Raw genomic sequence first — 13,288 nt, 5'->3', positions numbered from 1 at the left:
TATATGAAATATGAATATATGAATTTGAATTTGTAATTTTACATCTTACTTCAGAAAGTCATCACACCATCGCTCCACAATGTTTTTACCAATGTTGCACTGAGAAGTAGCTTGTATAACAAGTTCAGCAGATGCATAGTTCCACCAGGTGTTTGTTTATTGCTGCTAGCTAGTCTGAAAGAACTGAATGGGAAGCTTGGAGACTGGTGGCGCTGGGTTCACCCAGGCATTTCACACAGCTGAATGGCTGTGTGAAATGCCCGGCAGATTTCTCAAACATGCATGAAAGAATCAAGTCAGCACTGGAGGTATGTTTTTATGAGGGAGTACCATTTTAACATGATGTAAAGCTCAAAAAGAGTTGATTTTATATACATTCACCTATATTACTTAGTAGGTGAATCCACCGTTGTAGGCTAATGGGAGACACAAACTGCATGTCAGCATTTCAACCATTAGTTCATTGTCTATTCCCGCTTTGCCCTGAAGCTGTTGCGGGAAATCTGGTGTCTATCTCCAGCGGTTGTCTTGTGATAGGTGACTGATCGCCAGTCGATCACTGGACAACACAGACGTACACAAGACAAACAATGCCAGCACTCAACTGGAGTAACAGTTTTACCACCGCTGTTTTGGGACTGTGTAAGGATGCCACAGAGGACTCATGCATATATGGGTAGAACATGCAAACTTGTAGACGCACAGGACAAATAACCATTAACGCACACACTGACACCTAGGTACAACTCAGAATGACCAATTAACCTAGTCTTGCTTTAGCTCCATGAGAGGAAGCCAGAACCCAGAAATGAAGAGAGAAATGCAGAAAGATTTCAGACCAATATTTGAATCCAGGGTCTTCTTACTGCAAGGCAATTATGCTACCAACTGCACCATTGTTCAGTTTTATTATTTGCTCAAAATAATTTTTTTCGGGGGAAAAAAAAAACAATTATGCTTTCATCTAGAGGTAAACACAAAATCACAGACACTTTTACCAAATGAATCCTGCACTTTACTTGCCACTTTAGCTGCCAAAGCAGTCACTCAGACTCAGCGTTGCCAAGCTGATCTCACAGTCTCTTTTCTCATTAAACATAGGGTGATCAGGTAATAGGTGTTCTTAACCACTGATGTGTTGATGTGAAAAACAAACTGCCCACTTCTTACTGTAAGCTTTTGATACATCATGGCAAGGCCATTACAGGACAAGGGGATACTAAGGTTAATCCAATCAGGTCAGAGGCAGTTATAGTTTCTTCAAGCAGTGATGGAGACCGAGAGTGTGAATGGTTGGAAAAGACCTAACATTAGATCATTACTAAATGAATGTATAAATAAATACTCTTCTACAAACATCTCACTTTAAATGACAATCTAATGAGTTTTATTTGAAAAGAAAAAGAAGGTATTAATCGCTAATTAATCAGTCAATATATTTACATGACAAGTCATTCCAGCAGTCTGAAATTCTGAACCTTTGTCTTCAGCATCACATCTTCTTAGAACAGCAAATCGACCATAACTGTTCCTGTCTCTTTAAATTTCTTCATCATCAGTGTATGATGATGAATATACACTGATGATGTGTATTCATCATCATCAGTGATGATTACTAACAATTTTACATGTTAGTAAAATTTATGTTACATTATTTTTAACAAGTACTTATGTATCTAATAAAATGTGCCTATTGAACTTGTTTGACGAGTGTTAATAGCACTAAAATTTGCATATTAAGTCCAGTACTTGATGCACAAATGTTCAATATTTTGACTCATAAATACAATTTCTTAGATATTATATACACATACAGGAAAATATAGCATTTTCTATTGCTTTATTACCTCTTCTGGGCATGACATTTCTTTTGTAAATGCAATGGAGGTAAGCTATGAAGTAACTAACTCAATAAGTTGCATTTCATACATACAGGCGAGACCAGGGATTGGTGTGACCATTCAAATATTTCAGTTTGTAGCTTGGAGCTCTTGTAAGTCAGTGCATTGACAATTTAATGCAAAGTACTTACATATCTCCTCTGCTGTTAAGTGGCAGAGCTATTTTTTCTGCAACAAAAATAGTAATTACATAGTCTGGTTTCAAACACAAAGAGCGAACTGTTGCAATTAACTCTGTACTCCGGGTTAGCTGTAACATACCCTGAGGTGATGTGTAGCACAATAAAGTAAGGATACTGACAAGCACTTAGCATTCAGGTGCCACGTTCATCTGTTGAAAGATTTTGAAGCAAACATAACCTGAATCGGGGATGTTCAACCTTCACCGTTCAGGATGGAGACGGATTTCTGGGTACAACTGGGCAAAATGTTTTGGATTGAAGTGTGTGTATATCAGCTCCAGAACGAAAGTAAAAGACCTTCAGAAGATGCTGGTGGAAGCTGGTAAGAGAGTTTTCAACCTCGAAACAAATCTTGTCGTCCAAACCTACATATAAATATTTGCGAGTGCAAACAGAAACAGATGTTTTGTTGAATGTTTTCAGTGCCACATGACTGAATTGTCTGTTAAAGCAATGGTGAGTCCATTTCAAGTAGCTGCTGACAAGCTTAATGAACTAAAGTGCTGCGATGCAAATAATGGCTTTCTCATTAATGACCACTGCAGCTGCAAAGGCAGGTAAAGTTGTCTGCATTTCAGTTCTTTATTCACTTGTAAAAATACTCTTTAGTCATGTTGTTGTGTTGTCAAAAGGGAAATGGTCAAGGTACCGTAAGAGCCGATAACCTCACAATTTAAAGGTAAAAAAGCTAACAATAAAAAAAAGCTGTAACTGTAAGGCTTAAATCCCTTTTTGTTCAATTCAGATTTATCAGAATTTACTTTTAAAGTAACTCAAAATGTCTGTTTTGCATGAAGAATTTAATTTATGTACCTGTGCTTCTACTTGTGATCTCTCTCCAGTAAGTATTTTGATGTAAAAAAAAACATGTTTTTGCATCTGACCAGCAGGGGGTGTCACTTCCCACACAACATACTCCAGAATTAGACCATCTGCTCAACAAGTCTGAACACAAACCATAGAAATCCAAAGCTAGATCAAGATAATCCACTTATTGCAGGTGTAAGATGTGGGATCTTACAGGAATCCCACATGAGACAAACATTCCTTGGACCAGGTGTGGGTAACTCCAGGCCTCGGTCTCCTGCAACTTTTAGATGTGTCTCTACTTCAACACGCTTGAGTCAAATAATGAGGTTGTTAGCAGGACTCTAGAGAACCTGACTGCACTTAGGAGGTGATTCAGCTGGTGGATTCAAGTATGTTGGACCAGGGATACATCTAAGAGTAGCAGGACACCGGCCCTCCAGGACCAGGATTGCCTTAGACGACTTGCTTAGTTATTTTTGAGTATTTCCTTGAGGGTTAGTCAACGTCATGTGATTTGGTGAAAATTTTTGAGAATATAGAACAAGGTTGTCATAACAAGTAGTCATAAATAAAATCTGAAATTTTGAAGATATTTTTTCCCCAAATCTACTTTATTTACTCAGAAGTGTGTGTACAAGGCATGTCCACTAATTTCATGATGTCTTTTTGAAACATGATAAACTTTAGTCAAAAATATTTCTTGTCATATTCACAATGGCAGTCAGTATAGCACTCTGTTTTAAACATGAGGATGTGGTAACATATTGTAAATCAAAGGACTTTCCAATTAGGCTGTAAGGCAGCTTTCGTTTCTGAATTGACCTCAGCCACCCATAATGCTTTGGTCCAACAGACTGAAGCTCCATGAAGACATGAAGGCCCATCACCACGAGAGGCGATAACTTCAGCTACCAGCGATGCAACAAGTGGTTTTCTAACCTTCTAAAAGGAAAGTAGAAGCTTAGCCACATAATAACTTTAGGGGGAAAATAATTAATGGTTTTAGATCATATTCAAATCAATCTGTGATGACGTTGCTTAAAAATAATAGTATGCCAGGTCTGAAACTGGCGTACCAAAGTAATGCCAGAAAATAACGGCGTTTTGCCATAAATCATTTTGAGAAAATCAATAACCTCTCCATAATACGTAGATTAAATAATGACAAAAAACAAACAAACTGGAGGTTTGCTCTGTCGTGCCTTCATCCATATTTAGGCTCCTTTCAATTTAAAAGGAAGAAAAACTAAAAGTCTAGTCCGGTGCTTAGGTTTGTGAATTTCACCTTAGACCAACGTTGCTGGGATAAGGCACAGACGATGTGCGGAGGTTTGCTGGTTCCTAGCAAAAAGGTACGTTCAAGGAACACACGTAAACAGAAACATTCAATTACATCTCAGAAATATCAGTACTGCAGACTAAGGCAGGAGATAGAAATAAAAAACTAGGTTCTGAAAAAACTAATGAACTACAATTAAAAATGAACTCATTATAAAAAACAAAACAAATTGGGTGGGGTAGCTGTTAACAATAAATTACAAACAGTAACAATATATTCATGTGACCTGGCTGTAAATTTGGTGCCTCACACAAAGACTTTTGCAATCACCACTCCAGTCTTTTACAAGTGTGTGTGGCATGCACTCCGGCTTGCTGTAACGGACAAAAAACTTGATACCAGGGTTCATTTGGTTGAATATTTTTATGACTACACCTATGGTAAATGCATCCAATATACCAGTAATAATTTAGGTGACTGCAAATTAAGAGCACGAGACTGAAGCAGCAAGGTTTCCGGAGTGCCAGTTTGACAGACAGCATCACATAAACCAACATGAATGTTGTTTGCTTTCCGCTCTAAAATACTTTTAGACCTCATAGTTCATAGTTTTTTTTTGTTTATTTTTGATGGATTTGCCTTTTCTCTATTCCTCTGTATCAGAGATGCACATTTAAATTGTATGTCTTACTGATGAGAGACAAAGATAACAGCCTTCTACAGGCCAAAGACACTGAGGCTAATGCCAAAATCCAAAATTCTTTAGTTTTAGCTTTTCCAAAGTGCTCTAAAAAAAAAAAAAAGTATTAGAAAAGAAAAGGGAAGCAGATGTGTATGACAACTTGACTGAACGGTGGAGGGTAATTGTGGTGTTAAATGTTCAGTGTGACTTACAGACAAATCCAATTAGCAGGAGTAATAAGTCTATTAGACTGAGAACATGATAGACTATTGAGGCTCTTAAGACAGGCTTGCAGAAAGAATGAAACGAACTGTGGAAAAAAATAATAAATGGAACACTTTGTTACAGTCTAGTAAAAGGTAAATTAGGGTAGTAAATTTAATTGTGCTATTTTAATTTTGATCCTATTTAGGAACATACATAACTAAACTAGAGCACAAGAAGGATCATAGATGAATCAAAGTTTACAGCATGTAGATTTAAACTGAACTCTAAAAATAAAGAACAGAAAAGATCATTAAAATACATCTAAGCTTGTTAATAATCTGCCTATATGTATCAAGAGCAGTGGTTCTTAACCTGGGTTCGATCGAACCCCAGGGGTTCGATGAGTCGATCTCAGGGGTTCGGCGGAGCGTCTGAGGTAAAGACAAACTTGTGTAAAGTCGTGATGACGCGGCGCTTTGCCATCACTTACTGCAGAGGATCACGTTACATTGCTTAGCCAATCAGAGCTGCGGAGGAGCCCTGATTGAAGGAGTTCCACTCTCAGCATGGATTTGAACTTGTGTCTTTATTTACTTCGGCAAAACTCAGTTTTTACCAAATTCTATAGTCTAAATCTGCTCCTTAGTCGCATCTTTTCGGGGTTGCTACTGCCTCTAGTGACGTGACACAACTAATATAATTACATTACTAAATCAGAATACCACAAATGCGCATATGAAAGTGGGGGGTTCGGTACCTCAAAAAAGGTTAAGAACCACTGATCTAGAGCTTCATTTGGGTTAAAAGATTTTTTACTCTTCCAAGAAATATAGATGTGTCATCTAAAATTTGTAAAGGAATGGGGGAAAGTTTGAAGCATAAAGCATTTCAAAATAACACAATGTCTTTAAGCATTGGATTTAGTCATAGTACAAAGAAAGCTTTCCTCTTTATATTCTCAATTGGTTGTCTTGTCTGTTTTTAAGATTTTACTTTGCAATGGTAGAATTTCTGATATGTATTTTGCACACTTGAAGATATATTCAAATATTTCAAACTTGATGGCTGTAATGGACTGCACACCAACATCCGAGCCTAGATGGATAGAAGGAAGGGTGGGTGGACAAATGGGCCAATGAGAAATAAAGTCACTGACATCTATCAGTGACAAAGATTATTATTTGCCAAATAAACTTTCTAACTTTCTAAAGACTCTCTCTGTGAGTCTTTCTGGGTTTAAGTAGTATACTTGCAGGAAAGTGACGTAATGGACTTGATTGACTGCACACCGACAAGCAAGTCCTATTTTTTTGTTGTCCATTGATTGTTTGGCAGAGTTCCCACTCTTGATTGCCAGTTGTGCTCTCTAAAGGCAATATTTGCTTTTGTTTCATATTTTGAATGTTTTGGCATAAATAGTGCCTTTTGCTAACAAAATGATTCGCTTTGACCATGATTGCCACTGTTTAAGCAATTGTGTTAACTGTTTTGAAAATGTGGAGTTTGAGTTGACAACTGCATCGAAGCGATCAAGGAAAAAAGCGTAATTTTTGTACATTTCTTTACATGCAAATGGTTGAACACATCATAATATGTCAAGAATATTTCTATAAATTTGCAGTAGTCTATTTTTCTAAGTCTCCCATGTATTGGTAAATTGGTCCAGTTGAATCCCGATTTTCTCCACTGAAGGGAAATGTGTGAAACCTTAGATCAACCAACGGTCAACTGTTTTTTTTTAAATGGCTCAAAGGTGTATGTCATGAACTATACTGACAGGTATATAGTGTATGCAACTAGAGCACAACCTGATGTTACATTTCTAGCAATGTGTTGTGGAAAAAAAAACTATTTTACTATTTTGTTTCATGTGAGCTGAGCAGTGTAGGTCTCACAGAGATGGCAGTGGCTAATAGAGCATTCTTCATAAAAAAATAAAAAATCTAAAACCTGAGATGAGTAAGGAAAGGTCTCACCACCAATCCTGGGGAAAATGTATGCGCTTTCACAGAATTCAAAATCACAAATAACCTGAAATTAATGAGAAAATAATAAAAAGCACACAAGTAGCTTGTTTTTCATGCTTCAATTAGTGCTTCCAGTGCAGATGTTTTAGTAGAAAAGTTTTTTTGAGCATAGGGCCAAAGATAGGTGTTTTATGCAGAAAGTAAAACAAGATTAGAGCCAATAGCATGGTCACATGATGCAGAGCCGTCAACAAATTGCATCAGGTTTGGTTTAGTCAGAAGATTTCACTTAGTGAAGGTCAGAGTATACTGTGTAAAGGCTGAAATCAATTTAAATCTAGTTTGAAGGTTGCATTTCGGTTGATTAAGTTTTTAACCTTGTCTAAAAATAATGCAAAGTAGTCTCATTTGGCTAAAATGCATTCATACTTTTAAGGATTTGCAGCATTTTGTAAAAATCCAATCATGGTTAGAAACATTTCAGCAAACAGAACATTTCAAGTTTATAATTCGTAATCCACGCTGTAAATTGTAACAACATATTCATTCGAGAAAGATGTGTGAATCAACTGAATTTAGTCATGGTTTTTTTATAGCACTCTAATTAAAGGAAGTCTATTAAAGATTTAAGTGTATTGTAAAGTCCAATTTAAAGTCTAGTTTAAAAAAGTAAGTGGATTTCCCATCTTTTACTAGATCGGTAGTTAAAGTTAGTGCTTGCGTCAGATAAGCTCAGTCTTTTTAAGTAAACCTGTTCTTAATTAATTTAATCAATTTAAAATATTGTGTAACATATTAGGTGACACTGGGGATCGGCCAGCAAACCATCCCATGATGCATGCTATCAAAAGGTTTTTTACACTTCCAAAACAACCTTTTGTTCCGATGTTACTTCATATTGTGCATTGTTTCATAACAGAAGTCATTAGGTGTTTACATTAAGTGATTTCCAAAGAACTTTAAGGGCAGTTAAAGTGCTTAGGAAGCTCTGAGGTTGTTTGTTTTAGTTTTTAAGTAAAGAGACAGATTGGAAATCTACAATATAGCTAAAATTTTGCATTGGTTTCCTTTAACAGTGTTATACATCATTCTGAACATTAATTTCTAAAAAACAAATTCCTTATTATTCTACAAAGTAAAGAAAATATTTTAAAAATATTATATCCGAGGACGTTCGTCGATGTCCTTGGATGTCCAGTCGAGGGGGATCCGGGTCACGGTACCAAATTGTTGTGGAAAAAAACTATTTTACCAAGCACTGTCAGGTGAAATCACTTAATCAGGTTTATTCATATATTGTGCACAATACAGAGAGCTTGTAGGACAATCAATAATGAAGCAGGTCTGGGTGAAAAGCTCTCCCAGGCAGAGACACCACATGAGTTTTATACGAAGAATAAGGAATTCAAAACAAGGGGCGAGACAGTCTGGTTCTGATGCAGCTGTAGAAAACAACTTCCAACCTTGTACATGACGAGAGTTCACAAGCATTTAAAATAACATGATCAGCAGATGTTAACTTGTAGTAATTTTCCACACAATGGAAAGACAGATTTGGAAGGGGTTAACCGCCAGTGAGAAGATGATGATGAAGAGGAGTGAGGCCATGTGGCAGAGGAATTAGGAGGCAAAACAGATGCAAAGGCAGAGAGACTGAGGACGTACACCAGTTTCCATCGCTCCAACATCATCAGGCAATGCTTAGCGACCCACAACAGGATGCTGCTGGACATCCTCTCAACCTACTATTCAATCTTTTCTGACCTCATTAAGAAAAATGTGTCCTCATGGAGATAAAAAGCATCAACAGCCACATACACAGATTGACCTACTATGTGCCATGGTGCAGAGGGTGATGAATTCACAGCAGATGCCTGCAGAGGCTGGAAAGGCACTGAGAGATTCGTTTTACACCATATCACAAAAGAAGATATTTGTTGTGATGTGAATGAGAGTTTGTGGGCTAACAGGCAGGAAAGCCAGGAGGTGTAGGAAGACTACACTGTAATTCCTACATCACTGCATGCAGTTTCCTTAAGGAGGTAGTCTTATGTTCTCATTTCTACTTTTTTGTGTGCTCTGAATTGCTGTCTTTTCATTTCTGAAACACAATGAGATGGTCTGTCAACAAATTGCAGTAAAAAGGGTAAATGTGAATCTTGTCCAATCTCTTGATCTCCCACAATTACAATTTACAAAACATGTCATCAAAACTTTAGCCAGTTTACAACAGAAAACCCCTCAAGAGTTCACCATTATATTAACAACATGCCAGATTAATTCGAATGTCTTATCCATACACAGTGACACAATGACTTGTCATAGTGTTTTTAAGAGATGAATTAAGGATTTTGAGAAAGAGACCGACTTTTGCCGTTAGGTCATAAGGGCATACTAAATTATATATTTTTTTCCCTCAAAGCTGACACTCTTTTTATAGTGTTTTAAGTTATGCCTCTCTTCTTTAATATCTGAAAGACGGTTCTTAGTTGAATAAAAATTATTAGACATTTAAATCTAAAAATATTATGCATAGAATGTCGGGTCAGCCACTCTGACCAGTACAAAACTGGACAAGAAAAAAATTATTGAAAGAAAACGTGGTTTTACTGCTGGGTATGATGCAAGTGGGAATGATCTAATTCCCAATTTACCTGCTCCTTCAATATTTTTTTCATCTTTCAATTGCATAGACAACAAGGAAGCACAAACTAATATATCTTTTCATGCATGCATTTAATCTGTATCTCTATACTTTTTTTTTTAGAAAATATTTACAGGCTATTACGACAGAGGCTGAAACAAATGCAAAATTTCACATTTCATAAATATACATAGGTGAATCTCACCCACTCACCATCTGAACATTTCACAAGCAGATGTTACCAACACAGTTGAGCAAGGAAACACACATCAGGTTGTGTCTCATCTTAAAGTCCTTTTTTTTTTTTATTTATTCATTTTTTTGCTTATTTATTTGTTTTTGTTGTTTTTTTAATCATTTTTATATACTCATAAATGTGTGCAGCAAAACGTCACAGGCCAGTATTCAGAAATTAAAGTCCTTTTGTTGCAGCAAAGTTTGCCTTGAATCCATTTCTTTATTTCCATGTCCGTAACACGCAGAATTAGGAAAACATAAGGAAGGAGGTTGTCTGAAGATATGTAGCTGTAATCATTAAGCTGCAGTGGAGACTTCCGTCTTGCTTGTTGACACTGAGGTCTCATCCTCAACCATGCCACCCATTCCAATTGTTGCCAGCATGCAGTTACGGAACTGAAATGCAAACATGAATAAATATTTGAAACATCACTCAAATTTTGGATCACATTTAGCTATATTATTAAAATATTGTGTGCTTCTTCTCCAAAGCAATAACATTTAATCTTTTTGGATCTGATTTGTGACGGCAGCAGCAGGATTCCGCCTCCCCCAGTCTCACTTTCAACTTGTGATTAAAGAACACATGATAAACTACACACCAGTTTTTAAATGGTGTCAATAGAGCAAATAAAACCGGAGTTGTGCTAAAATAAGTAAACCACATTTTTCCAAATGACAGAGAAATGTCAAAAACCGGCTTTTCAGGTTATGTGAAAGGGAATAAGCTTCCTAACGTAAAAATGAAACGCAACATTAGATTCCTTTGTTTTTAGAAATCTTAAATCTTCCAACAAATAACAATGGGCTGTATTTTGTTGCTAAGAAATGAAGTAAAGTTGCGCAAGTAACCGTGAAAGAGAAGCGGAACAGAGTAGTGGCGCGAACGGAATAGCGGCAAATACAGTGAGATCGCAAAATAAATGCCAAGTTTGGATATTGGAGCCACTGGTGGCATCCACTTCGTAATCTGTTTTTAGTTTAGTGGTTTCTAAGGAATACCTGAAGAATCAATGCGCAGATGGCAGCAGCGCTCTGTTTTGAGCTGGAAGACAAAGAGGGGGAACCCGCAGCCGAAGTCTGGGCACAGCGAGGATTGCCATGATGACGATGGCTGATCGGTCATTGCCTTCGTCGATCGATCATTCTTATTAGTAACTGACAAAGACTATCAGAGACTGAGAGTACGATGAAATCCTGGCAGTCTGAGAGGCAGGCAGCTATTCAGAGATCCAAGTAGGGGAATGGCGGCGCAGCACAGCTGCAAGGAGTCGATCACTACGGGGTGAGGCAGAGCCACTCCCCCAGCAGCTACTAGTAAACGGCTAACTCCGGGAGCCAGGGTAGAAAAGCCTTTTTCCCATAGTTCAAAAGACTTTATTTGACCTCCTACCCCAATCAGAGCCAGGTATTGTGTAGTTGATGCCTTTAATCAGTTTTCAGTTAATTAAATCCAACTGAAAACTGATTAAATCCAAGTCTATGGAACACAAAATGTCACCAAAATCACTCTGTCCCTCTAAAATCTTTCAGAAAATCATAAAAGTGTATTGAAGCATATCGATCGCCGAATATCGTGATATATATTGTATTGTGAGCAGAATATTGTGTATCGTATCGTGAGATTATTGTATCACGACACCCCTACTAAAAAGAAACACATTTTATGTTGGTCTAAAAGGGCATACCACAAACTAATTATTTAACTTTTCCACAGAAAAATTATAAACTGCAACTGAATTTCAAGAAAAAAAAATGTGCATAGATTTTTCTGACCTTTTTTAGATACAACATTCTACACATAATCACTGTAAAAAAAACAAAAAAACTCACCTGTTTGTTCATCAGAATGTAGATAATTGGGTTAAATAATGCTGAGCTCTTGGAGAAAAAGGCAGGAATGGCCATGGCTGTAGCTGAGAAGGCAGCTCCTCTGTTAAAGAAAATCCACGCAGCAAAGGAAGCGTAGGGGACCCAGGCAAGAAGGAAGCCGACAACCATCAGGACGCACATACGCGTCACTTCCCTCTCAGCTTTCTGAGTGGAAGCTGAGTCCTGCTGCTGGGCTGCGGCCTGGAAATGAGTTCAACAGGTCTTGTCAGTGTTTGATTGTTTTAGACATTTTATTATACAGTAAGATCAAGATTGCAGTTAGGAAAAAGGATGTTTGTAATTTAGATAGACGTTCCCCCTAACAGACATGACAGAGAAAGCAATGATTTTCATGTGAAGTATGAATCATGTTTCAATTACTTGAATTGAATGAATCGTATTAGACATACAAGGCAGCTTGTGAGCTACCAACTCATGAAAGTAAGCTGTTGAAATATAAAAAAACAAACTTCAAAACATTAATGCCTCTGATCAGAGATAAATTGTGACTGCTTTCCATAAATAACTTACTGTTTAGCGTTTTTCATTAGCCATTGTCATGGCATTAAATCTGAAGTTTTCATGGCACATGCCTTGCAATTTGCACCATATACTGTTGAAGGATCTTGAATCCCAGCATTCCAGCAACAAATCTCAAAAGAAACTGACTTAAGAGTTTGAGGATGCATCATCCACATGCTTCATGCAATTTGGACTGGTTGGTGTATAAATGAATCCGTTAGCTGTCAGTTTGCAATACTCTGTAGTAACACAACATTAAAAACATGAAATTTATATTAATGACAGTATTTTCAACTTCAACACTTACAGCTTTGACTGTCATCACAAGACTCCCATATGTGAAGAAGATTGTGAAGACAGGGAGACAGAAGTGGCAGGAGAACAAGTACATCACGTAGGATTCGTTGTTGAAACCTGGGGCCAAGGTGTAATAGTCAGGTCCACAGGATACCTGAAGACCCTCAGGAATATATCTATAGACAGAAGACAAAATGTAAGCAACTGGTTGTCTCTGCTTACTTTGTTCTAAGCTGGTGTTCATGTATGAACTTTCTTGGAAAGAAAAGACTTGATCTTAAAATAAAAATGAGTAAAAACAAAAACAATTACAAGGTGCTGTGGCTAATATGAAGTTGTGAGTGAGTAAGCCATTTTTAAATCAAGCGTTTAAGAACTAAAACAATGCCTAAGCTGCATTTCAGTGTCATCTCACTTTGGTATTTAATCAATTTTGCCTTCATTGTTTGTTTGTCCTGAAAGGTCAACCAGGCCTTTCTGTGAAAGTCTGAAACCTTTTCAGAAATTTACTGACTTCCCTTAGTGTCATTACAAGATAGCTAAATCATATTATGCTGAAAACAATTACTTTTTATCTAAAATTCCTCCATTTCAGCATCACAACCTTCCCCTCTAAGACCTTGGAGAACTTGTCTGAGACAAATATATTTTAAAATAAATTCAGGTAAATAATCAATGTATTTTCCAT

At 37.1% G+C, this 13,288-nt stretch overlaps 1 protein-coding gene across 1 annotated transcript in view; it reads right to left on the bottom strand.

Annotated features, from left to right (window-relative positions):
• Positions 1-9,997: 9,997 nt before the first annotated feature.
• LOC103464572 (green-sensitive opsin) overlaps positions 9,998-13,288 on the bottom strand; it is a 4,515-nt gene continuing 1,224 nt past the window's right edge. Inside the window, 3 exon segments of the mRNA NM_001297460.1 lie at positions 9,998-10,305; positions 11,743-11,982; positions 12,611-12,776. Of these exon segments, the coding sequence (NP_001284389.1) occupies positions 10,207-10,305; positions 11,743-11,982; positions 12,611-12,776 (505 nt within the window). The 3' untranslated portion in view covers positions 9,998-10,206.

This window comes from Poecilia reticulata, linkage group LG5 (assembly GCF_000633615.1).
Source record: "Poecilia reticulata strain Guanapo linkage group LG5, Guppy_female_1.0+MT, whole genome shotgun sequence".
In the NCBI taxonomy this organism is placed as follows: domain Eukaryota; kingdom Metazoa; phylum Chordata; class Actinopteri; order Cyprinodontiformes; family Poeciliidae; genus Poecilia; species Poecilia reticulata.
This window is presented reverse-complemented; position numbering and strand designations above follow the sequence as displayed.